The sequence below is a fragment of the Aegilops tauschii genome, chromosome 6, assembly GCF_002575655.3.
Source record: "Aegilops tauschii subsp. strangulata cultivar AL8/78 chromosome 6, Aet v6.0, whole genome shotgun sequence".
In the NCBI taxonomy this organism is placed as follows: domain Eukaryota; kingdom Viridiplantae; phylum Streptophyta; class Magnoliopsida; order Poales; family Poaceae; genus Aegilops; species Aegilops tauschii.
The window spans coordinates 189,758,489-189,781,217 of NC_053040.3; the positions used below are offsets into that span (position 1 = coordinate 189,758,489).

The following is a 22,729-nucleotide window of genomic DNA, read 5'->3' on the forward strand; positions in this document are numbered from 1 at the left end:
TTTGATATATTTATCCGCAAATTTGATCAAACGTAAAGTGGTTTGATTTTTTTAAACTAATACACTAAACCGCGCCCGCAAGTCCCGTTTAGTTAGTTTTAGCTAGCTCGATAGTTCGTTTTCTCCAAAAAAAACTTTATTGAATTATTATTTTGAGGGTAAGCTTTATTGAATTGTTAGACTATAAATGGACTTAAACGGGATTAAGCGGGACCCGGTTTACATCCCTATTTGAAACATACTCCCTCCGTCCGTGAATAAGGGTACATCTAGCTTTTGTCTTAAGTCAAAGTTTTAAAAAATTTGACCACCTTTCTAGGAAAAAGTAAACGCATTTATGGCACCAAGTTAGTACCACTAGATTTGTTTTCAAATGTAGTTTCATAATATATGAATTTGATGTCATATATGTTACTATTATTTTCTATAAAGTTGGTCAAATATTTTAAACTTTGACTTAGAACAAAACCTACATGTACACTTATTCACGGACGGAGGGAGTAGGGAGTAAAAAAAACAAGAAAACCGAGCAACATTATATTCGTGGATGAACCAAAGAGGACTAAATGAATTTGCATCTTCTTCTAGAAAAAGAAAAGAAAAAGAATTCGCATCTCGGCGCGAGAATACAAAGTGTGCCCTCGAGGAATAGGTTCTAGGTAGACAGATCTAGGACCACGCTAAAGCCCAGAGCCCGACACCAGCTGCCATGGCAGGAGGAACTGGAGGAGCTGGGGGAGGAACAGGGGGAGGGGACTCGTTGGCTCGCAGGGCCTGGAGGCAGTACCTGCTCCAGCTGCAGCGCCACCCACTCCGCACCAAGGTCTTCGCCTTTTGTTGCAGTTTTCACTGGATTTGATTGATTGGTTTGGGGAATTTTCTAAGCCTCGGTTAAGTTGGCTAGTGCAGATGATCACTGCGGGGTGCCTCGCAGGCGTCAGCGACTCCGTGGCGCAGAAGCTCTCTGGATATCAGAAGATTGAGAAGCGCCGCCTCCTGCTCAAGATGGTGAGGTTGCTGAACGATTTATTGTTTCTTTTTCTTGATTATTGCTGGTGTAGATGTGAGGCGTCCTCTTGTTTGTGGATACTAGATTGATTCTGTACATGGAGTTGTGTTTCATCCTCTTAGTAGGGTAGAGGCTTTAGTTGTAGGAGGACCATGTGAGTGGGAGTACTCCACAAGTGATGTATAATTGGAACGATGTTTCTTCGGATTCAATTGAACAATGACTTGACGTACGTAGCCCGTGATTTGACACTTCAGAGCACGGTGTAGGTTTGAGGCAATTTGGATCAGTGTATTAGAAGGAATAAAGAGGGATTGGTGTAAAAGGATGGCGATTTTACCCATGGGTACGGGTACCCGTGGATACCGTACCCGTATGGGCAGGGTATGGGCATAATTTTATACCCACGGGTGCTAGCCATACCCTACCCTCTAAGTCATGGGTAGGGGACGGGTAAACCCTTTTACCCATGGATATACCCATACCCTACCCATTTATACTTACATGTGAACCTTACCCATGATTCACAAGTGTAGATATGCTAAAGTTGTGAGCTTGTGAACCTATGGTTAAAGTTGTCACCAATTGTAAATTTGAATTGAGATAATTGTCATGTACTCATCTACCTGTTATTGAGTAGAGATCAATGTTCTTTTGTCCAATGTGCTATAGATGAATGTATTGCGAATAACTTGTGTACTGTTTGATCTACCCATTGGGTACCCAACGGGTACGGGTACCTGCCTGGTATGGGTATGGGTAAAGTTTCATACCCATGGGTACAGATATGGGTAGAATTTTGTATCCATTAACTACACGGGTATGAGTATGGTATTCCTCTACCCGCCCCATACCCTACCCATTGCCTGTAATGCATTGTTGTATTGCTTGAGCCTCGTGCATATATATAGGGGTACATGATCAACTTGGAGTATAAGATGAGATGGAATAATTCCTAGTCTATCCTATGTTTCCTAATTAATCACGATAGTCAACACTCCCCCCCCCCCCCCCCCCCCCCCCCCCCCCGCGCAGTCACAACAGTAGTGACGCAGACTGTGAGATTGGTGAAGAATCCCAAGGTAAGCCGACTGACATCCCCCCGTAGTCGTAATGGTCGATGCATCGCGGAAGTTGTGGCTGGAGTGAAAACCAACGAGGTTGCTCAAGCAAGGCGGGTCGGGGCGACTGATCAGGTCGTGGCGCGACGCGGATGGAGCGGATCGCGGGCGGGCAGGTGATCAATCCGACCGCACACGAGGTTGGGGACGCTGGTTGGGGACGCTGCTCGGTGATGATGATGGCGGTGCAGACAATGAAGCGAGGTGGTCGAGCAGACCTAGGCGACGACGGCCGATGGGGAACGGTGTGCGGACGAGCGGATAGCGCCCGAGCGGCGAACGCAGCACCATGCGTGAGACGGCCATACGGCGGCGGCGGAGACGGTAGGTTATGCAGGAGTCCGTTTGGAGCAGGGCGGCGACGGCCGGCACAAAGCGACCTGCGGGCAGACGCGCGGCGGACGGCCGTGAAGGCCGCCACGTCGCGCGAGGCCGTCGGGTTGGAGAAGAGGCCGGGTGGTCGTGCTGATGTCGGAGTAGAGGCGGTGACGGCCGGTGTAGACCGACGGGCAGCAACTGACGACGGCCGTGACAGGTCGGCGTGTCGCGCAAGGCCGCCGGGGGGTCGCGCCGATATCGGAGTAGAGGCGCGCGGGGGTCGACGGCGGCTGTGGGCGACATAATCCGATGTATGATCGTTGAACCAAAAAAGAAAATACCTGTGAAAACGACCGGCAGAGAGAAAACCGATCAAGAGATCGGAAAAACTCACCAGGGCAGCCGATTACAAATCGGCGGACGAACCTTGCTACGGGTCGCGCGGCCCAAGCGGAGATCATGGATATCGACCTCCCCAGGGGCAGCGCATTGCGGAAGCGTGCGGTGGCTAGGTCTAAGAACTTGCGGCTGATACCATGTTAGAAAGAGGGATTGGTGTAATGCATTGTTGTATTGCTTGAGCCTCGTGGGCATATATATAGGAGTACATGATCAATTTGGAGTACAAGACAAGATGGAATAATTCCTAGTCTATCCTATGTTTCCTAATTAATCACGATACTCAACACAGTGGATGCGATGTGCCGCGTTGGTTGTTATTCTTGTGTGATTTGAGTTGCCACACATAGAAATTAGTGGGAACATTAGTTGCTAGTGCTCATTGCAGACTTATTGGTCGCTAGGTATCCTGTACAGATTTGTTACATCTGACCTCATCTCAGAATGATGATTCACATTATCTTTGTTCTGGTTCTTACTTGCTTCTCTGACATAAGCTACTTCCCATTGCCTTGTTATGCTTCACTTGTTCATATATATGTTGGTGAATTGTTGCGGTGTGATATACAATTGCGTCAAAGAGGAATGTATGGCATAATGTACAGTTGTGTTAAGGACAATATGCATCCACACTATCTGTGGAAATCTGTTAAAGATAACTTGTCCTTGGCTTTTGGGCAGAGGGCTTCTCTATTTCGTCTATTGTCTTGACTAATACTATGTTATTGGATTTCATGAGGCATCATAACCTAAACTCACAGCAAGTTGTGTAGTTGTGTCATATTAAAGTAGATGAAATTGAAAACTGACGATTCTAAGACTTTAGATTAGACAAGAACATTGATTTGAACCCTGTTTTTCACCTGTTACTTTCTCTAATGGACCAAAGATATTGACATCTGATGCACTTCAGATAGTACTGCACAAATTGTCCACAAAATTTATCCTCTCTGATGTTGCTAACTCGTAAGAACATAATTGTAGATGTCCATTTGTGTTATATGCTTATCTTGTGTTGTTTATGATGCTTTCTTGCATGCATTTGCGTGTTCTAATGTAACAGTGTGCTTTTTTGCTGCAGATATTTGGGTTTGCATATGGTGGCCCATTTGGGCATTTCCTGCATAAAGTGTTGGATTATATCTTTAAAGGGAAGAAGGATACCAAAACTGTAGCTAAGAAGGTATAACTTTGACCATCTTAGAGCATCTGCAACCGGACCCCCAACTTTCCCCCTATATGTCTGCTGGGGAGACAGCCCGGTCATGAGAGAGAAGGAAAAAAGTCACCCAACCAGGCCCCTCAAATTGTCCTCATGTGTCCGGGTTGTCCACGAACCCTCATATCCAGCCCATATGCGGGGAGGATATGAGGGTGCTCGGGCGTGTCCGGGCAGTCCAGGTTGGATTTGGCCCACCACGAACCACTTTTTCTCTTTGTTTATTCTTTCTTTTCTGACGCGTCCGCGGAAGTATAGGGCGTCAAATTAGCTCAGTCCGGTTGTAGATGCTCTTATAATCAACACCATTGTTCACTTCTTTCTTGTGGTGGCCATGTATAAAAAAGTTCTGCTGCCAATGATAGTGCACATATAAGTAAAGCACAGTACATCCTGGCATTGCAAATGTTTGACTTTAGGGTGTGTTTGGTTTGGGAACGAAGTGGAATGGAATGTCATGGTTCCATTCCACTAGAATGGGTTGGTTCCGTCCTTGTGTTTGGTAGAGCCAATTCGAAGGAATGGAACGGTTACATTTCGGTGTTTGGTTTTAGAGAGCGAAACGGAATGGATTTCTTCATATCTGTTGTTTTCTTGTGATTATGTACAATATAACTTTGACATCAAACACAAACAAGACGCATATATGGAGGTAAAAGGAAATCATCAACACAGCAATTCTTTCAAGCAAATGATGGTATATGCCCAAAACAAGTGATACATATTTGCCTGTCAGCCATTAGCAACAATTAGCCGTAGAACTTCATCAATTTTCTGTCATCTACACATAAAACATCAAATTCAGTGGGAAGACAGCAGGAGCAGCACGACACACAACAAGAATTGTAGCAGTTGCATGCCATGAGCAGCACTTGCAGGACGCACGCAAGGGCCAGCTAGGAGCAGCACGCACGCACGACACACGCGGGGCTGCCGCCGGCAAGGAAAGCAGCAGCGCCATGAGTGTGACTGTGGGGGTAGATGAGCGGGAGAGAGGATCCATAGGCAACCGGAGATGGCCGTTGCCGTCGCTGGACCTTGACGGATCTGACGGGAAGGGAAGGGGAGGGGACGACCATGATCCGGTCGTCGCCACCAGCGTCAGCGGCAAGTGTGCCGGCGGCGAGTCTGGGAGCATGGCTTCGTACCGATCCGCCGTCGCTCGCCTGCTTCCAGCCGCCTCCCTGTGCTTGCCGGATGTGAGAGAGATACGAGAGAGAGATAAGCGGGGCGCTCAGGGAGCCATTCCGCGTCGTCCGCTTTATTTGGAGAGACGACTCGGTTCCGCATAAAGAGAGAATATGTCGTTCCCAGGAATCGGTGCGTTCTTGTCATTGGACAATCTAAACACGGGAATGAGCCCCAGGGATGGAACCGACCTGTGCCGTTCCACTTCGTGACAGAAACCAAACACACCCTTAGTTTCCCGCAAAAAAAAGTGTGAATTTACCATACTAGTAAAGCATCAGCAACTTAGTTAGTCTATGATGTCTGTTGCCAGCAAATTTTCCCACATCATGATTGAAGTCAAACAAGCACTGGTGGACAATCTGTACTTGATGGTATGTTAGAATGCTTTGAGATGTTTCGTACTATTTCCAGGTGTTGCTGGAGCAGATCACTTCCTCTCCCTGGAACAATTTACTCTTCTTATTCTATTATGGATATGTTGTTGAGAGTAAGTCTGTAAGTGTCAAATAGTTTGATTTTGTACCAACCGGAAGAGTTCCTTTGGCATCATACCATGCCAACTGCCAATGATGATTTGAAATTTTACTTGCCATCTTTCGAGTATGTTACTTTGATATAGCAGGAGGTATTAGCATAGTAGAGTTTAGAAAACCGTTTACTGAACAAAACATAAGAACCAGGCTTTTCTGTACTTTTCTCAGCTTGTTGGTCCAGAATATCCCTTTGAGTTTCTTTCCTCCTTCTAGTCATGACGTTTGAAACATACAGCAAACCTTATTAAACATATTCCCCTTAATATTGGAGGTCATATAGATCTAGGGTCCAAAGACCGATCAATTATATCTCTGTGTGACCGAGATATCTGTAAACTGGGGGAATCAGTTTAATCCTACCAGTTGCCTGAATCATGTAATAGTGTTGTGTGTTCCAGTAAGATGGTTGCCTTTAAATCGAATGGAAGTACTGAATCTATAGATATTTTGCCTGGTTAGTCTACTCCACTACGTATTATTTTTTGGGGGGAGGTCTACTCCACGCTCATGGGTTATTGACAAGTCGGAATGCAGAGAGGCCTTTCAAGGAGGTGAAGACTAGGGTGAAGAAACAATATCTGTCAGTGCAATTGTCTGCTTGGATGGTATGTAATTTGCTCTCAATATTGCTACTTGCCTTACAATTTGTCGTTACAGCTCATTAATAGATCCTCTCAATGCACAGTTTTGGCCAGTAGTTGGTTGGATAAACCATCAATACGTGCCTTTGCAGTTTCGGGTGATTGTCCACAGCTTTGTTGCATGTTGCTGGTAATGTTCTTTTGCCTTTGGTAGCTTCTTTCCCAACTAAAAAGGCTTGCTCTTATGTGGTCATCTTTTTGTTTCCTGAAGGGGGATATTTCTCAACCTTCGCGCCAGAGCCATGTCTTTGAAGCAGTCATAGACAGATTTAGTGGGGGTATAACACTGCTCCATAATGGTTCAAACTGGCCGGAGAACAAGGATGCTGATTGCTATGTAATATACCGTTGATTGTCCTAGGGTATTTAAATAGAAGGATTTCGATACTTGTTTGGTATCAAGTTGCAGATTTGTTTGTCAACGCATGCGAGGCCGCTTATCTGATTTCTCTGTTGGTACTATTTAAGCTTTGTGACTGAAACGTAATTGAATTATATTAACTATGGATATATTCGGTCTACTTTGGAGAGCAAATAATTGTTTTTTTTCATGAGTGGAAGTTCTGGCTGTTCCAAGTTTGTGTTCTAAGGGCGAACCGGCGATATTTTCGCCGTGGGGGCGATCGGGTTCCCAGCTGCCGCCCCAGGGTCGCCTTTAGACGCCCTTTTTTTAATCATTTTGAAAAAAATATTCGGTCAAAATTTGGAAGACAGGACATAGATTCGGCAAACATGCCATAGGCGTTCCACAGTTTTTTACATAGAAAACATAAATTTATCTAAAAAACAAAAGGGCCGCGCTTACAGGCCGAAGAACTCGTTGAACGCGGCGGCGCTGCCGCCGCCGTCGTCGTCGTCCTTCTTCTTCACGCAGCCGTCCCTGCTGGACCCCTGGTCGGGGTCGCCCTGGCGGACTGGTTTGGCCGGCGGCGGTGCATCGTTGTCGCTGTCCTCAAGCACGATGACGCCGCCCTCGTCGTGCCCACGGCGGCGCGCGGTGATCTCCTCCCGGGCACGGCGCTGACGCTCCATCTCCAGCCGTGCCCAATCATCCCGCGCCCACTTCATGGCCGCCTCGTCGTCAAGCGCGTCATCGTTCTCGCTCTTCACGGTGGCGAGCCCCGGCTCCGTCTTCAACCTGACGAGGCGGGGAGGAGCCGAGGAGGAGGCACGGTCGCCCTCGTTGATGACGAGAGCAGCGCTGCGGGTGCACCGGCAGAGCGGCGTTTCCATGGGCTCGGGCTTGACGCTGACGAGCGCCGGTGACCTGGAGGAGTGGGAGGAGGATCAGGAGGAGGAGGAAGACTGTGACGCCCGGATAATTAAGCTACAGCGAACCTCTGCCAATGATGCCACGTCACCTCCGTTACTATTGCTAATCTCGCGTTAGTTCAAAACCGATTCAAAATCCAAATTTAAAAACAAGTCAAATAATTAAAGCTCTCAAAAGTCAAAACTAAATGTTCTTATTTTGACAAATAATTCATAGGATATATTGGTGGAGAAACCAAGTCTTTATAAAATGTTTAAATGCACTAAACTAATTAAATCAGTAGCTAAAACCATTAATTAAATGCCTTTTATATTTTGTAAAATACTAAACTATATTATTTTGGGATGAAACTTTTTGTGGTTGTGACATAATTTGTAACATCAACTTAGGTGCCACTTTGGTATTTTATTAAAACTAAAATAATTATCAACTAAAAGAAAACAGAAAAGAAAAAATATGAATAAGTAAAAGAAGACAAAACAAACGAAAACAAAAGAGAAGAAGGAAACCCCTTTCCCCTAGGCCTTGGCCCAGACAACAGCCAGGTTGGCCCACCCCAACTCCCCTGGCCTATATGGCCCCGTTCCCCCCACCCCGGTCAAACCCTAACCCCCCACGCACCCACTCCCCCCCACGTCGCCACCCCCTCCCCCGATCCGATCTGGATCGGGGCCCGGCTCCGGTCCCGCCGCTCGACGCCGCCGTCGTGCGTCGCACCATGGTCGCCCGAAGACCTCGCCGAGGCCTCCTCGTCTCCTCCTCAAGCCACTCGACTACGCCATCGTCGGCGTCCTCTCCGTCGCCGAACCGCCTCCCCAACGCCGCGACGCCGCCCCCTCGTCCTCGTCTCCTCCTCACCGGACGCGACCTCGATCCTCCCCGAGCCCACTGCCAGTCCCCTACGACCCCCCGTGAGCTCCCCCCTCCTCGCGCTCCCTTCGCCCCGGACGGTCGCCGCGCCTCCTCGCACGCGTTGCCATCGCGACGCCGTGCTCGTCAAGCGCTCAGGCCCGCACCCCGTCCGGTCGCCACGAACCCAACCACGCGCCTTGCGCCGCCGCATCACCGCCGGCCCCCGCGCCATCCGCCCGCTGCCGAGGACTTTGCCCGGGGCCGTGCCCGCCCCGCTCCGGCCAGCCACCTCCCCGCTGCTGCAACCGCCGTCCCACCCGCCCGCCCGCGCTTCCGCGCGCGTCGCGTTCATCCCGCTGCTGCCCGGCCGCCTTCGCTCGCTGCCGCGTCCTTGCCCGACGCTCGCGCCCAACCCGACCGCCCCGCTGCAGCCGTGCTACTCTACTGCCGCGACTTACCCCAGCCGCGGCTCTGCTCCGCCAGTGCCGCCGCCGCCCGTGCAACCCACCTGCCGGCGCCGCGCCGACACCCTGGAACGTCCCCTTGTTCGGGCGGTTCCGCCCGCCCCGATTCGCCCTGCGCCCGATAACCCGGCACCCGTAAAGGCCCCCTGGGGCCAATGACAAGTGGGGCCCAGCCCCTGGAACGTTTTTTATAAAAATAAAGGAATAATAATAATAATAAATAGATAAAAAATTAATTAATTAACTTAATTAATCTAGTTTAGTTAAACTTAATTAACCATGCTTAATTAAACCCTAATTAACCTGAACAGTCAATGACATGCGGGACCCACACGTCAGCGAGCCAGTCAACACCTTTGTTGACTGCTGACGTCATGCTGACGTCTTGCTGATGCAGTAATGCTATTTTCGAATTAATTTAATAATAATAATAATTTAGAAATTGATTAAAACTTTGAAAATTAATATGAAATAATCCGTAGCTCGGATGAAAATACTTTGTACATGAAAGTTGCTCAGAACGACGAGGCGAATCCGAATACGCAGCCCGTTCGTGCGCCACACGTCCCTAGCATGGCGAACGTGCAACATTTCACCTCCGGTTCATTTGTCCGAAAACGCAAAACACCGGGAATACTTTCCCGGATGTTCCCCCCTTCGCTGGTATCACCTACTACTGCGTTAGGGCACACCTAGCACCGCGTATTGCCATGTTATGTTTTGTGATGCTTTGATTGCTCTGTTATTTATTATGTTCCCCCTTCGTTACTTCTTTCCGGTAGACCCCGAGACCGCGGTTGAATCAGTGATCGACTACTTCACCTTCGAGGGTCCGTTTCTGTCTGTAGAGCAACCAGGCGAGCCCCCCATTGATCAACCCGATATCGCCTATTCCTTCTCTCTACTGCTTGCATTAGAGTAGTGTAGCATGTTACTGCTTTCGGTTAATCCTATTTTGCTGCATAGCCTGTCATTGTTGCTACAGCTGTTACCCTTACCTGCAATCCTAAATGCTTAGTATAGGATGCTAGTATTCCATCAGTGGCCCTACATTCTTGTCCGTCTGCCATGCTATACTACCGGGCCCTGATCGCTCGGGAGGTGATCATGGGTATATACTTACATACATATTATATGATACATGTGGTGACTAAAGTCGGGTCGGCTTGTAGAGTACCCGCAAGTGATTCCGATGTGAGGGCTGAAAGGACAGGTGGTTCCATCCCGGTAGTGGTGGGCTTGAGTTCCCGACGGCCCCCGAGTGTTACTTTGTGGCGGAGCAACAGGGCAGGTTGAGACCACCTTGGAGAGAGGTGGGCCTGGCTCTGGTCGGCGTCTACGGTTACATCAATTAACACGCTTAACGAGATCTTGGTATTTGATCTGAGTCCGGCCACTGGCCTATACACACTAACCAACTACGTGGGAACAGTTATGGGCACTCGACGTCGTGGTATCAGCCGAAGCCTTCTGGACGTCAGTGACTGAGCGGCGCGCGCCGGATTGGACCGTAAGCCTGCGCTTGTATTAAGGGGGCTAGGTCTGCTTCCGGCCGCATACGCAACGTGCAGGTGTGCAATGGGCGATGGGCCCAGACCCCTGCACGCATAGGATTTAGATCGGTGTGCTGACCTCTCTGTTGTGCCTAGGTGGGGCTGCGACGTGTTGATCTTCCGAGGCCGGGCATGACCCAGGAAAGTGTGTCCGACTAAAGGGATTGAGCGTGTTGGGAAATGTGGTGCACCCCTGCAGGGAAGTTTATCTATTCGAATAGCCGTGTCCCTCGGTAAAAGGATGACCCGGAGTTGTACCTTGACCTTATGACAACTAGAACCGAATACTTAATAAAACACACCCTTTCAAGTGCCAGATACAACCCGGTTATCGCTCTCTAACAGGGCGACGAGGAGAGGACCACCGGGTAGGTTTATGCTATGCGATGATACATTGGTTAACTTACCATATACTCTCTTCTACTGCTTCAAGATGGAGGTTGCCAGAAGCGTAGTCTTCGATAGGACTAGCTATCCCCCTCTTAGTCTGGCATTCTGCAGTTCAGTCCACATATACTACCCATTTCATTGATACCAATGCATAAGTAGTGTAGATCCTTGCTTGCGAGTACTTTGGATGAGTACTCATGGTTGCTTTGCTCCCCCTTTTCCCCCTTCCTATATCTGGTTGTCGCAACCAGATGTTGGAGTCCAGGAGCCAGAGGATCCCGAGGATGTTTCTACGTGGAGTTTGGCTTCGAGGAGTAGTTAGGAGGTCCTAGGCAGGAGGCCTTGCCTTTTCGATTGTTGTTATTTTTGTGCTAGCCTTCTTAACGCAAACTTGTTTAACTTATGTCTGTACTCAGATATTGTTGCTTCCGCTAAGTCTTGCGTCTTTGAGCATTTGTATTTGAGTCTTCGAGGCCGCTGGCTTGTAATATAAAGCTTGTATTGTTTTATTTGTGTCTAGAGTTGTGTTGTGATATCTTCCCATGAGTCCTTGATCTTGGTCGTACACATTTGCGTGCATGATTAGTGTATGATTGAATCAGGGCGTCACAAGTTGGTATCAGAGCCGACTGCCCGTAGGAATCCCCCTTCCAAACTCCTTGGCCGAAGTTGAGCCTAATAATTGGAAAAACTTTTACTAACATGGCTGTGTGGCTTACGGGCCCACGTCGCCATTGGGTGGTATTAGGATCTTTTATTCCTCGTCTATACTCTGGGATTCTAATCTCTCTTCTACCCGGGTTAAATGATTTTACTAATTCTAACTCTAGGTTCTCGTAACCACTACCTACCGGAGAGCCCCTTCATTCCAGATGATCGACTGCTGCACCTGAGGATTCCGAAGATACTCTCTGATGTTCCCTCGAGACTTTGTGCCCGTTGCTTTTGCAATTCTTTACCACCAATATATCCCTATGGATAAATACACACCTGTCATTCTTAGTTTTATTCCCAGCTGCTCTTGTTATTACAAGATGCATCGAATTATTCTCCCACTTTTTAAGAATCCCTTATGCCACTGCCTTTTAGTTCCTTGCTTCATGAATACCCCTACGAAGAATTATTCACACTTATCGAGGAATTTTTCATCCCTAGTTGTTCATATAATTCACAAGATACCTAGAAATACTATCCGATCTTTCGGTAATCCTCTGCCAACTATTGCTCCACAAATACTTGTCTGCTCGCATTATGGTTACGTCCCATATGTCTAGCAATATTTATTAGTATCCTTTGTCATTATCATTTCGAGTCCATTGATTTATGCTGCAGATGCTCGCAATCCTCAATCAGATCCTAGAATTCATCCTTCCGGCTCACACATCATTTTGAACAGTAGCTGGTTCTCGACCAATCAAATTGTCGTTGATTGTACCCCTAAGACCATTCAACTTATCCAGGCCTAATTAGAGCATTGCTTCTGATCCCTTGAATTGGAATTCATAATTCCTTTGCAACTAAGCTTTGAATTAGGTAGTTGTTTCTATAATCCAATGCCTTTGCATTGTTTCTTCCTCTGATTGTGCCGGTGCTCACATCAGCTCCATTATGGACCATCGTGTCCTTTGTTGAATTATCATCCAACAGTGTCCTTCGTGTCCAAAAATCTCGAGAAGTTCTTTCCCTGATACATAATGCCATTGATAAATCTAATTCTCTGTTTTGGCCAACCATGCTCTGCTCTCGAGTTGGTGATATTTACTCTTGAAGCTTGTGGTATATGTTTCTAAGATGCCCCGATGGGTTGAACCTACGCCTTCCTTAATCTGTGTGAACCCGGAATTTCATGGTTCATACTCCTCTGATAATTCGCCAGGTAGGTTTTCACACTCAAATCATTTTTAATAGAGCGGTGAATGAATGGTCATGCATTGGAGAAGTAGGAGTCGACCTTGAACTTGGTGTTCATGCCCATGGACACGATGTAGCCCCTATCATTGAAGCTCTTGTAAAAATATTCCCTCCTTGTTATAAGTTCATCTTGTATTTGTGGTTTGATCATTTACAAATGTGGTTTCGATCATATTGTTCTCCTTCGCTTCCATTTCCGAGACAAGTTTACACACTCGTCTTCTGCAGATAAATACACCACTTCAACCTTTATTCTGCTCTACCTTCGAGTATTACCCCCAGGAATCTCGAGGATATCACGCCATTGCATTATATCTTATGAATTTCTGATGAAGTAGTACCTTTCCCTGTCTTAGCCACTCCACGGGTTGTGGGTTGTCGTCAACCGAGAACATCGAATAGTGAATCAAATCCACAATGTGATTCACTACTCCTAGTACTTTGTTGTTGGGAAGTTTAATTCTCCATCACGTCATTCCTAGCCTGATCGTCTATATCATTATCGTCTAATTTTAACTGTGCTACCTTGTCCTTATTCCCGGAGCACAACTTTCGACGATGAGCTAAGTTTACGTCAATCTTCCTCGTCATATCATTTCTCCTCATACAACAAGCTTGATTCTGAGTTTATGTCATATTCGTGGTTGTAATAATCTTCCGCTTCATCAGTTATTTTGCTTGATGCGGTCGCTGTTCGAATGCGTCTTCATGGAGCCTCTCGACAAAATTTGTCGTGATCATCATCAATATTTTGACTCCTTCCAAGATGTCAATTGAATTCATGATGAGAAATGCCATCCTTGCCCCTCGATGGTTTGCGTTATCATCGACAATGTTATTGCCCTCCCTCCAACACAAACTTGTTCATGTTTGGTGTAGTACCTTGAGTTCCTTTTTATCCAGCTTGTGATATGTTCTACCTTGGAGTATTACCATCTTTTATGTTAGGGATGTCATGGGAATTTCACAACCTCTGGAGAATTCTTGATACAAGTGATACTTATCACCATCACCGTTCTTTCCCTGGTCACCGTGTTGTTTCTAACCACCGACAAATGGACTGTGATGTGTAATTCCAAAACTTCTAGCAACCCTATTGCTTGAAGTTAATGGTTGATAGCTTCATTCTAAGTCTTTTGGTTAGTGAATCACCATTCTAACATTGATCATGCTAGCTAAGCCCATATTTCGTGTGCACCATTCAAGTAATGTTTAATTGTGTATGTTTCCCTCGAGCGTACATCACTATACCATTTAAACTGACAAATGTTATCTCCTTGTTCACATACCCTTGGAAATCCATCTTTTGGAAATCTCGATGAATTGTCGTTGAGTCCATCAGCCACCCCCTCACCCTCTCTTTGATTTAATGATGAACTCTTGTTTCAGAACTCACTTCCATAGTTCAATTCCCGAGAATCTTACAATATCATCTCGACAATTTGTGTTGCACCTTTCTTCTTAGGCATCCCGAGTCTGAGTTATCCTGACACCAATCAGATCTGAATCTCGACCAGATATGATGGTTGGAACATATTTCCAAGAGTTATAACAATGGTCTTTATGTGACCCGGTAAGGTGATGTCGTGCCTAGCACACCTGGCCGGAGGCCCTGTTGTTATAGATTCCTTTTCAGCAAGGTTATCCATTCTTCCATGAGGAAATTGTAAGACTTATTCTATCAGTTGTTTCCGATGGAGCCTTTGTATCCAAAGTCCGACCTTTGCTTGAAGACCATGCCAATGCTATCTCGAAGCATGTCTGTGGTACTCCGATTTTCAATAAGAGCATTTGAAGAACAATGCTAAATTTTCTTTGTCCATTATCCACACACCGTTGTTTGGGTTATGTCATGAAATTACTCTCCCCTTACCTAAATGGTTTTCTACTTTCTATCCTGTCATGGATATCATGCTCTGCTTGTCCTTGGGAAGGATATACCCCTAAAATATGTGTTTAAACACATTTTCCTTTCCATTGTTCAGTTTGATCTAATAGTTGTGTTTCCTTTCCATTGTTTTATTTAACCTTTCTTGTAATCTGACTTAACTGAGTAGTGAGAATTCCCTGCTTAGGTAAGCATCTCATTGTACCACTCTGTCAATAAGACCCAGTTAATATTGCAGATAACATTCCGGTAACTATCGATGGACGAGAACTTTACCTATTGGTCCGCCTCGTTCAATAGGCAGGAAGATGGTTCTCTTCGTCCCTAGCCCTTGGTACCGACGTTGCCGACATAATTGATAGGCTATCCTTTGACATGCCTTGTTATCATGCCTGTGCAAAATATCACTGCCCTTTCTACTTTTAACCCACATGGTGGGCCCATAACCCATAGTTCCACAGGATCGAAACCTGACTCTCCTGTACAACCCCTGTTTCCATAGTTATTCCTCGCGCGTGACCTCGTATGTAATTCATGAGCCACCTTCCTAGTGACCTATTCTGGTATCAGACACAATACTTATTCTCATTGCTCTGAACCCCTTTTCACACTCCGTTTCGGGCAACGAACGATTGCATGCCCGCTCGAAACTTCTCATGCTACCTTCATACTTTGCTCTCGAAATTTTATTAAGTTTCAATTCAAGAATTACTTTCCTCCACCTTCCCTGATGTTATCTACCAGATAGACAACCTTACAAAGGTTCATTCTCCCGGAATACCCCCTTATTCTTTCGTAAGTGCGATGGAGTTCCTGAAGAAAGGACGACAACTTCATCATCATGCATTGATGCATAGGAATCAAGAAATCAACGCTATGGATTGACCTCTTCGAGAAAAGCAACCAAGACCGAGAGGACTCGATAGAATTTCGTAACCACATCTTTCCCCTTACTCTACCTCTTAAATCTCGGGATGAGATTTCTTGTAGTGGAGGAGATTTGTGACGCCCGGATAATTAAGCTACAATGAACCTCTGCCAATGATGCCACATCACCTCCGTTACTGTTGCTAATCTCATGTTAGTTCAAAACCGATTCAAAATCCAAATTCAAAAACAAGTCAAACAATTAAAGCTCTCAAAAGTCAAAACTAAAATGTTTTTATTTTGACAAATAATTCATAAGATATATTGGTGGAGAAACCAAGTCTTTATAAAATGTTTAAATGCTGTTGGGTGGTAGGTGCGACATATGCCAACGGGTGGCTTATCATTGTGGGAGCCAGTAAGACATCGCCGGTGCCTGGAAACGGGATAGGGCGAAGACATGCACGCCGGCGAATCTTACCCAGGTTCGGGGCTCTCCGTGGAGATAACACCCCTAGTCCTACTCTGCGGGGTCTCCGCATGATCACTAGATCAACACAAGTGGCTACAAGTGGCTCCTTGAGCTGTTTGGCTAGAGGAAGAAGAAGGCAAGGCTAGCTCTCATCTTCTCTCTATGTGGTGTCTAAAACTTCAAGAGATCAACCCTTTGCATGGGTGCCCCGGGGGGTTTATATAGGTCTACCCCCCACGGGTACAATGGTAATCCGCCTGGACGCGGGTCCTAGCCGTCAGTCTCTGTATTCGCCTGCTTCTTCGTCGGCCGCTGGGGCCCGCCGACTGGTGGGTCCCGCCAGCTGCCGGCCTCTTGGCCGACAGCCCGGCCCACCGCCTGGGGGTCTTGCCGGTGGCTGGTTACTGTAGCCTCGCCCCTGATGACGAGGGCTTGGCCGAGGTAAGCACGGCTACAGTGCCGCCGTCTGGCGGGCTCTCACTATAGCCTTACCTTGTCTTGTCTCCTTAATGAGGCACATACTTCAAGTGAGGGAGGTAGCCGGCTATTGGGGGCCGACTACACCCCAGGCCGACTGGGGGAGGCTTGGCCGTCCTCGAGCATCTCTCTGGCTGAAGGGGCCCGCCGCCCGCGGGCCGTACTGACGGCCTGTTGTGGGTGGCGTCATGGTCAACATGGCAACAGTGCCGTGCCGGACGGGGGATGGCCGACCCGTACGACGCACTGTGGCCATGCACGCTCCGGGATTCGGGGGTGGCAGGCTTTACTGTAGCCACGCCCCGTCTCATCACCGTTATCTGGTTGCAGTCCTCGAGGGTGCAATCTTGGCTGCTTGCCGGGAGCCGGCCCTCTTGTGGCCGGCATCGTGGAGCCGGTCTTCTTGTGGCCGGCTTCTGGGAGTCGGTCCTCTTGTGGCCGGCTTCTTGGAGTCGGCCTTCTTGTGGCTCTCTTCGGGAGGGTTTTTAGGGCCGGGTCGCCTTCCAGTAGTCGGCCTGTGAGATAGCCGGCCAGGGGAAGGCGGCCCTGTGCTTTGGGTGCTTGAAGGCTTGATCGGCCCGATAATTTTTGAAGAGCCAGGGGGAGTCGGTTAGGCTACCCGTGACCATTTACTCCGACAGTAGTCCCCGAAGCTGGTTGGGCTTCGTGGCTGAAAGGAGGACGAGAAGCTCAATCAGCTTCCTATCTTTAAGAGCCAGCAGCTAGGAGCCGGCTTTGATCAGGTGCGCTGTCTTGGTAAGGCTTCGAAGTCTGAAGGCAGGAACCAGCTGGCGCGCACGCCAGGTTGCGGGCCGGCCGCTTGCCGCCCGCGCGCCACGTGGCACCCTCCGACTGGAATAGCCTGCCAGCCCACACGCGCGACGGGACGCCGCCGCAGGCCTGGGCCCGCCACTTCCACGCCTAGGCCTAGGTGTGGATCTTCTGTGGCCCAAAACGGGCCGTTCGCCTTCCAACGGCAGTTTCCGCACGCCGTTAGGGCGCAATAATCGCGGGACATGGGGGAGTGGGCGCAGTTAATCCCACGTCCCCCCTACGCCTCGCCTCCTCGGCTTCGCCGCACGAGGCTATAAATAGGGGGAGGAGGAGGAGCGGCAGACGCTCGCATGCTCGCCCTCGCTCCGCCATCTTCTTCTTCTTCCTCTCCATCGCTGCAGCCCCTCGCCGCCGCGCCGTCCCTCTAGTCATCGCACTACCCCGCAGCTTTGCCGCCGCGGGGCCGTGGTTTCTCCGTCGCCGCGCCCTTTTCCTCGGCTTCTTGCCCTCATGTCGCGCGGCGGAGACTGGGATGGCTCCAACGTCGACGCGGACCACATCGACTTCCTCCGCAAGACGCGGCGGTTGCCCAGCAGGGATCATGTACGAGTCCGTCTCGCACCGGAGAGGGAGATTTCGCCGGCGCCGGAGGAGGGCGAGCGGGTAATCTTCCGCTCGCACTGCCTGCGCGTCCTCGGCCTGCCTGCGAGCGGCTTCTTCCGCTGCTTCCTCGAGTTCTACCAGCTCCAGCTGCACCACCTCACTCCAAACACGGTGGTGCTGCTGTCTGCCTTCGTCACTTTGTGCGAGGGCTTCCTCGGCGTCCTTCCCACCCTCGAGCTCTGGGGGGAATTCTTCCAGTCCAAGCTCGGTACCGCCATGAGGGGCGTGCCGGCTCAGAGCGGCGCCTTCATCGTGGTGCGGAGGCCGGTATCCGACAACCCTTTACCTCCCATCACGCTGATCCAGTCGGTGAAGCTCTGGCAGAAATCCTACTTCTATGTGAAGAACGTCGCTTCGCAAGGCGACTTCGTCAACTTGCCGGCTTATGTAGCCGGCCCGCCGGCTGGGAGGCGGCCCAATGGTCCTATCGGGCCAGAACGCTATCGCCTGCTGGAGCCGCCGCCGTCGCGCGACTCCGGGTAATGGTCCAGTCGGAGGGCCTGACCGGGCCCGACCTGCTGACCGCCTTCGTGGCGCGCCAGGTGCTCCTGCTCCAAGGCCGCCCTCATATGATTTGTCAAATGAGCGGCCAACTCGATCCGAGTCGGCTGTGTACCAAGGAGATGCCTCATGCAGAGGTAGCTCACATGGTGAACTATCTTACGAACTGCAAGCTCAACGACGAGTGGCAGTTTGGCAAGGAGCCATACTCCCGTGCCAATCCCCCGCCTATGGTAAGCTTTCTTTTTCTTCTCTTCTTTACTTTGTCACCAAGTTTCTCTTGGCCGACTCTGACTAGTCGGTTGGTTTTGACAGAGCCCCCTCCTTCGACCGGCAGCCGGGGCAGCGGGGGGTGGAGCACCAATATCTTCCCGACCGGACAACGCACGACTTGGACGACCCCGACTTGGGGGCGGCCGCTCTGGACGACGACACCGTGGGGGGAGGCGGCGAGGCAGGCGACTCCGGGCTTGGAGCCAGCTTCGACGACTGGCCGGATGATGACGAGGCGAAAGTCGTCCCACGCCGCCAGCCGGCGTCCGATCATGGCGCGGGTTCATCTGCCGCGCCGGCTGCCTGAGGCGGCGCGCAGAAGCGCCGGGCCGCGCCGAGCCTATTCGGCAGTCGGCCGAAGAAGCCCAAGAGCGCGGCGGCGGCGACCAAGCGGGACGAGGCAGCCGCGAAGGCTGCCCGCTTCCGCAAGGTGGTGAAGCAGCCACAAATGGTTTCGGCGTACGTGTCAATTCTTTCGCGTATTCCTTCTTCTTTTTTGTTGATATTCTTCTGAGTCCTTGTCTTGACTTATCAAGCAGGGCTCTGCTTTCTCTTGAGCGGACCGCTGCTGCCTCCGTGGTTGGAGCGGCGGGAGGATCTGCAAGCGCCCGCCGCGTGGACCCCCGTGCCGAGCTTCAAGCGGCGACGGAGCGGAATGCGCGGGAGGAGCGGGAGGCGGAGGAGCTGAGGGCGGCCGCTGCCAAGGCGGCACAGGAGACGGCGGATGAGTCGGCGGCGGCACAAGCCGACGCAGCGGCCAAGGCTCAGGCGGAGGCTGCAGCCGCAGAGAGGGCGGCGGAGGCCCTGCGTAACCGGCCTCCGCAGCTTGTCGTCCCCCTGCGTGCTGTGGCGCCCGAGATCCCGGAGCCCCCGCCGGAGGAAGCCGGTGGCGACCAGCCGGGGATGGAGAGGGAAGAGGACGACATCATCGTTCGGGAGAGGGAGGCGGCACCGCCATCGTCGACTGGGGCGGACCAAGGCAGCCGGCCTAGCGCGCCGCCCATGCAACCGGTTGGGGCGAGCCGACTGCGAGGGCAGACCTTGTGGTCCGGTCGCCATCGCGCCAGCGCGCGGGGAAGGCGACTTCGGCGCCGGACCCGCAGAAGGCTGCGGGCTCTAGCTCGTCGGCCCAGGACCTGGAGACGGCCAGCGCCAGCTCAGGGTGGACGCCGGGTGGTGGAACGGCCGTGCTGAACGGGGCGGCGCAAGAAGTCCGGAACCGGCTTCAATCCCAGGCCACCGCGCTGAAACAGTATACTCAAGAGTTCCTTGCGACGCTGACGGCCATTCGGGTGAGTCTTCCCGCTTTTTTTGTTTCTTGTTCTTGATTTCTTCCGTGGGGTCGCGTCAGCGCACCCACTGGGTGTAGTCCCCGAGTTTCGAGTCGGCTCCTGAGCAGGCGGCTTGGAACTTCTTAGTAGACTTCGATTGCTATCTTGTTCTTATCCGCTCCTCTGTCCTATTTGCAGGACTATCACAACCTCCCCGCGGCTACCTTCAACTCCCAGGCCCGGGAGCTGAACCAGAAGACCACTGATCTGACTAAGAGCCGGAGTAAGTGCTTCATCTTTTATCTCACGTGGGGGCGCGTCAGCGCACCCACTAGGTGTAGTCCCCGAGATTCGGGCCGACTGCTGAGCAGTCGGGCCGGATCTTTCCTGGTGACTTCTTTCTTATTGCTTTTTCTTTTTGCCATATCTACAGAGGCCAATGCCGACCTGACGGAGCAGTTGGGTGGGGCCCAGACCGCCCTTCGTGCCAAGGAAGCCGAGTGCAACGCCTTGGCTCAGGAGCGTGATCGCTTGGTCAAGAAGCTGGCCGACCAGGAGGAGAGCAGTAAGGTGGCCCTGAAGGCGGTGCAGGATAGCGAGGCCGCCCTCCAAGCCGAATACGAGACCGAGGCGGTGAGCTGGGCTGAGGCAAGGCAATCGCTGAGCGACGGCTATGGCCAGATCGAACATTTGGTTGACGGTAGGCCGCCTTCTTCTTCGTTCCTTTGCTTGCCGCCTGCCATTTGGTCCATTTTCTGACTTTGTGTTTTTTCTCTTCCTTTCTTACTTGTGCAGAGTACTTCCCTGGTTACTCCGTTGCCGCCAACCAAGTCATCGAGGCCCACCGCGAGGTGTAAAGGCAGGCTGGAGCTGAGATCGCGCCGGATGCTGGCCGGTCGCTTGAGGAGCAGCTTCTGGCGATCCAAGCCCGCCTCCAGCTGGCTCACCGCATGCTCCGCCGTCTTCAGCACGTTGGGGCGCAAGTGCTGGCCACCCTCTGGCCTGGCGAGGTGGTTCCCCGTACCCCCAGTCGGACTGCGGACTAGCTGGAGGTAGCGGTTGGCCGCTTCGAGGCCTGGAAAGCTTCTGCAGCTCGGTCGGGCGCCAGGCGGGCACTGGAGTTCGTCCGAGCTTGGTATCCTGGGCTGGATTTGGACCAGCTGGCCACCTGGCGGCAGGAGGCCGACGAGGAGCTGGAGGCGGTGCGGCCGGCTATCATCCAGCGCGCCTCGACGATCGCCGACTACACCGACACCAGTGCCTTTGCCCCTGAGGTGGATGATGACGGCGTTGCTCAGCCGGAGGAGTGGTTTGGGCTGAACCCAGCGGATGGTGAGGACTCGGCGGAGGAGATCGACTCCAGCGACGAGGGCGAAGAGGAGGAGGGAGAGGATGGTGAAGACGCCGTGCCAGACGGTGGAGCAACCGGCCAGCCTCAGCTTGATCGTGCCTCCAGCAACGAGGCGCGTGCGAGCGCGCCGCCTGCAGCCGGTGATGATCAAGCCGAGACTCGCCAGCCGGCCACTCCTCCAGCCAGCACTGCCGTCTCCACTGACCTGCCTGGCTCGCCTGTTGCACCTTTAGCCTGATCCGCCACCTTTGCTTTCCTGTTTATTACTCTTTGAACAATATTTGTTAAGTTTGCGTAGTTCCACCCACTTGGGGTGTATTCAAACTATGTTGAATGCCGGCCTTTCGAAAGCCTTTTGTGTAAATATAATCATGCATGTGCTTGGCTTCCGATTGTATTTGCTTTTCATCCTTTTGGTTGTTTCCTTTGCCGCCCTCCCTTGGTCGCCGCCTTCCCAGCCGGACAGCTGCTCTGCAGTCTGTGGCTGGGGAAGGGCTTGGCCGTTTGGGAGGGCAAGTACTCTAGCTTTCTTAGATTGTAGGAAGGTGAATGGGAAGCCGGCCAGCCGGCTGTTCTGACAGCCGGTTGGCTGGGTGGGAGGCCGGCTTGTGTTATATAAGTTCGTTAGTCCTTAGCCGTTTTTCGTGTGGGCATCCTTTCCCGCCTTTGACTCTTGCCAGTCGGATAGTCGATTCTTCGAGCTGCGACTTTCAACAAGAGAGGGCTTGGGTGGCGGCACACTACTTGTCTGACTGCAGGTAGAACTTTAATATAACTCAAGGCGGCAAGTCCCCAGGCCGACTGATCGAACCCGGTGCCGGACAGAAAAACAAATGTAGTAATACATTCATAGGTATGACACTCGTCATACATAGATAAAAGATGGTAGTCCATGAGTGCTCCTGGGGGGGCCCGTTGTCTTGTACTTAATACAAAAGGTAGCGTGGTACATACTGCTTATAACTGTAAAATCTTCGGAGGAGATTGGCGTTCCATGGTCGTTCCGACTCCTTGCCAGAATCATCTCTCTTGCGTGCCTTCGGCTTCTGTGCGTCGATCAGGTAGTAGGAGTCGTTGCCTAGGGCCTTGCTGATGACGAAGGGGCCTTCCCAAGGGGCCGAGAGCTTGTGCTGGCCGGCTGTTCGCTGGATCAGCCGGAGCACAAGATCGCCTTCTTGGAAGGATCTTGGCTTGACCTTCCAGTTGTGGTAACGGCGCAAACCCTGCTGGTAGATGGCGGACCGGCTGAGTGCTAACAGCCGGCCCTCTTCCAGCAGGTCAACGCCGTCTTCGCGCGCTTCCTTGGCCTCCGCCTCCG

The 22,729-nt window shown here is 50.9% G+C and overlaps 1 protein-coding gene across 1 annotated transcript; it reads left to right on the forward strand.

Annotated features, from left to right (window-relative positions):
• Positions 1–549: 549 nt before the first annotated feature.
• On the forward strand, positions 550–6,966 carry LOC109781268 (peroxisomal membrane protein PMP22). The gene is made up of 7 exons (XM_020339876.4): positions 550–823; positions 910–1,008; positions 3,929–4,030; positions 5,669–5,744; positions 6,325–6,395; positions 6,476–6,561; positions 6,643–6,966. The coding sequence occupies exons 1-7, from the start codon at positions 710–712 to the stop codon at positions 6,692–6,694; spliced, it is 600 nt and encodes a 199-aa protein (XP_020195465.1). The 5' UTR covers positions 550–709; the 3' UTR covers positions 6,695–6,966.
• The last annotated feature ends 15,763 nt before the right edge of the window (positions 6,967–22,729 follow it).